The sequence below is a fragment of the Hipposideros armiger genome, unplaced genomic scaffold (assembly GCF_001890085.2).
Source record: "Hipposideros armiger isolate ML-2016 unplaced genomic scaffold, ASM189008v1 scaffold_235, whole genome shotgun sequence".
NCBI classification, from domain to species: Eukaryota; Metazoa; Chordata; class Mammalia; order Chiroptera; family Hipposideridae; genus Hipposideros; species Hipposideros armiger.
This window is the reverse complement of record NW_017731585.1, coordinates 1,932,649-1,936,868: the sequence shown is the minus strand read 5'-3', so window position 1 is coordinate 1,936,868 and position 4,220 is coordinate 1,932,649. Positions and strand designations below refer to the sequence as shown.

The window sequence follows — 4,220 nt, the reverse complement described above, 5'->3', positions numbered from 1 at the left end:
GTCAACAGCCAGCATGAGTGGCTAGCAGCCGCAGTGAGCGGCCGTCCAGAAGCCGGCGACTGGTCTGCCTCACCCGGGAAGAGCGCAATGATGGTGCCAACTTGGGCCGGTAAAGCGATGTCCTCCACAACTAGACTGAAGAATAAAATGACAGCAACTTGTCTGTTCCCCTTCCCCCAATTCCCCAGCACTGTTCCCATCCCCCCAATTGCCCAATAAAAATCTTAAAAAAAAAGAAAGAAAGAAATATGCAAGCTTTACCTTCAAAAAATGCCCAAGTCTCTTTCTTTTTTTCAAAGGATGAATCTTCAGAAGCTTTGTGGGAAATCACTGTAAGACAAAAAAGAAATGGCATACCATGAAGTGGAATAGCTTGTGGAACTGGCACACACTGCAGTCCAAAATCATACCATATGGTACATATGGCACTTAAATTTATAAAATAATTTTCACATTTGCAAAACCACATTTAATTGTCACAACTCACATGCCAGGGTAATGACTTACACACAACAACTGAGAGACCTAAGGTGCCAGAGAGGAGAATTAAGTTATCTGCTTAAAAGCCAGTAAATGGCAAAGCTGGGACTCAGTTCAGTAGAAGTCCCACTAGCCCATACATGTGCAAAAAATGTAGAGTCCTCCCATGGGTATTCCAAGAACCAAAACATTATTTGTTGGGTTGTTGGAAAAGTTATGATGCATTTTTGCAACTAAAAACATAGAAAAAATACATCATGACTTTTCCAACAACCCAATATTTTACCATTTGATATCCCAACAGAGAATCTTATGGCCATCTGATGACTCAGGGTCAGAGCTCCGAGCACCATTCTCTGTGCAAGACAGTCACACAAAGCAGCAAACATCTGCTTTTGAAATTATGTTGTCTGCTTTCAGTCAGTGGTTGATCACCAAATTCACTGTTCCTGCTTTCAACAGTCAAGGAAAGAGAACTGAGTTCACTGTGTTAAACCTTGAACATCATACTGAAGAGACTGGAACCATGAAAAGTTTCCATGCACAGGGGTAACATAATCATTGGTAAAAACCTAAAAATAAACCTGACAGAATATGTAAAATGTCAGGGAATGAAAATATGATCCAATAGAACGTTGTGAGGTGCTGGAAATGCTCTATGTCTGCACTGTACGTACAGTAGTCTTGGCACAGCGGTCCGTAGACCATGTGCAATCCACACATGGCCAGTCCACATGGGACTGAGAAACTGAATTTGTAACTGTATTTACTTTTCATTAATTTAAATTTAAATAACCACATGTGTCCAGTGGCTACCCACAGAAGAGATCTAAAGAAGAGAATCTAAGACCCAAATAAAAAGAATCAATCAATCTATCTGTCTATCTATCTATGTTGTCCTTCAGAGAACAATTAGGGTAGCTGAAATATATATGCACATATATAATTGTGTGATTATGTCATACAAATGTATTTATGAAATACAAATTTAGAATTAGGAAAGTTGAAATGCAATTTTTTTTCACCTTTTCTAATTGTTCTCAAAAGGAGGGCTTTGGTCTGCTATATTAGTCTGCCATTACTGGAAAAGAACTCCTCTCTCATAAAAACCTAAATTCCCTAAAACTGGAAGCCGCATCTTCTGCATCTATATCCCCACCATTTGGCACACTGTTAGCAGCTGGTAGGTGCCTAGTAAATAACTGATCTATTTCTTTCTGATAGACCAACAAAGTAAAAAAATTGGATGCCCAGGAAGGAACGCTTAGTGGGTATTCGGACTTACATGTGATATTAGATACGTCAGACAATTTGTCCACCATCCTTCTACTTAATTTGCCCCACCCACAGCCCCTGTATTCACTGACCACCAGAGCAACCAATCAGATTCCCCTTTCATGAATTTAAACTAAGAAACAGAGCACATATGGTTGTTATGGACCCTGGGGGTGAAAGAGCCTGAGGACTTTGGGGCAGGCAGCTGTGTTTAGAGAACAGGTAAGCAGAATAGAGCAGAGAGGAGAACCCATAAGAGAAAGGTCAAGGTGAGAGGACCTGTGGGTCTGATAGACTTGGTCTTGATGGCACTTTGAGTCCCAAGAAGGCTGATGTATTGTTTGCTATCCCTGTATTCCATGAGCTCTCTGTCCTTAAACTATCCCCTCCTCTCTTCTGAATTAGCTTGAATGGGTTTTCATAGCTTCAACTAATTGAGCCTAGGCTAGTATAACCACAGAGTTCTAATGAAGACAATACAGAAATGAGAACGAAAGGCATCTCCAAGGGGCTTAAGTTTTCAGGAGGTCAGGGATGCTCATCATGGTCCAGCACCTTACCACTCCAAGTGTGGTCCATGGACTAGCAGCTTCAGTGTCATTTGGAGGCTGGTCAGAAGTGCAGAACCACAAGGGTCCCAACCCAGATCTACTGGATAAGCATCTGCTTTTAAACCCANGGAAGCCGCATCTTCTGCATCTATATCCCCACCATTTGGCACACTGTTAGCAGCTGGTAGGTGCCTAGTAAATAACTGATCTATTTCTTTCTGATAGACCAACAAAGTAAAAAAATTGGATGCCCAGGAAGGAACGCTTAGTGGGTATTCGGACTTACATGTGATATTAGATACGTCAGACAATTTGTCCACCATCCTTCTACTTAATTTGCCCCACCCACAGCCCCTGTATTCACTGACCACCAGAGCAACCAATCAGATTCCCCTTTCATGAATTTAAACTAAGAAACAGAGCACATATGGTTGTTATGGACCCTGGGGGTGAAAGAGCCTGAGGACTTTGGGGCAGGCAGCTGTGTTTAGAGAACAGGTAAGCAGAATAGAGCAGAGAGGAGAACCCATAAGAGAAAGGTCAAGGTGAGAGGACCTGTGGGTCTGATAGACTTGGTCTTGATGGCACTTTGAGTCCCAAGAAGGCTGATGTATTGTTTGCTATCCCTGTATTCCATGAGCTCTCTGTCCTTAAACTATCCCCTCCTCTCTTCTGAATTAGCTTGAATGGGTTTTCATAGCTTCAACTAATTGAGCCTAGGCTAGTATAACCACAGAGTTCTAATGAAGACAATACAGAAATGAGAACGAAAGGCATCTCCAAGGGGCTTAAGTTTTCAGGAGGTCAGGGATGCTCATCATGGTCCAGCACCTTACCACTCCAAGTGTGGTCCATGGACTAGCAGCTTCAGTGTCATTTGGAGGCTGGTCAGAAGTGCAGAACCACAAGGGTCCCAACCCAGATCTACTGGATAAGCATCTGCTTTTAAACCCATATTCCCCAGGTTAATTATATGTACTTCAAAGTTTGAGATGCACTGATGTACTAAGTGGAGATACAAAGTTGCCATTTGCTGATTGTGACGGTGGGCAAGTCATTCACTTCCCAGTGCCTGAGTTTCCCCATTTGTTATGCAGTGATGCCAAGAAGTCCCTACTCTCAGAGTACGTGTGAGTATCAAATGGGTTAATATAATGAAGTGCTCAGAATAGTGCCTGAGACCTAGTGAGCCACTTGTAACCATAAGGACGTGAGCTCCCTAAGACAGGGATTTTAGTCTATTTTACTCCCTGCTATAATTCCCACACCTAATTCCAGCATGGCCCTTTGCTGTCAGCCCTTTGCCTCAGGGTGTGTATCTTCAGTTGCCCAAATGGTCCCTCAGGAAGAGTTCCCTGTTTGTGGCTAAATGTCTACAGCTCAAACAAGCTGTTACCATTCTAACAATGGCAAGTACCTTCGCACATCCTTTTATTCATCTTTCATTTTTTCTTTTCAGAAACTGTGGGCTCTTGATTGAGTCCAATTACAATTCCCTTTGCCTTATTTGAGACAAAAGGCAACAAGGTCTCCCTAATCGACTTATGGAGACATGAGCTGAAAAAACCAGCAAACTGGAATTCCAAGCAAGGAATTCATGGATGCTCCTCATTTCCCCCCAGTGCAGTGGCTTTATGGAAAATTGCAGCAACTTGGATCAGCAACACCGGTCATAAACTTATCTGGTCCTACAAGGAAGAAAAATCTTTACACGAACACTGACAGAGCTCCAGAAGATTTCCCAAGGTTCCACCTATCTAGTGTTTCCGCTGCTAATCCCATACTATTTCAAAATGAATTTGATACATTGTCAAGCCACATGTCTGAGTCCACAAACCATAAGGAAACACAGTGTGAGATACAGCCAGGCCGACACAACAGCAGGGCTGTGTAGTGGAAAAGCAGTGGGTCTAC

General features: G+C 42.6%; 1 protein-coding gene across 1 annotated transcript in view; it reads right to left on the bottom strand.

Annotated features, from left to right (window-relative positions):
- The window catches only part of VSTM4 (V-set and transmembrane domain containing 4), a 120,570-nt gene that overhangs the window by 87,261 nt on the left and 29,089 nt on the right, over positions 1–4,220 (bottom strand). The window contains exon 3 of the mRNA XM_019655083.1: positions 262–330. Coding sequence (XP_019510628.1) covers positions 262–330 — 69 coding nt within the window. The remainder of the gene's footprint in view (positions 1–261; positions 331–4,220) is intronic.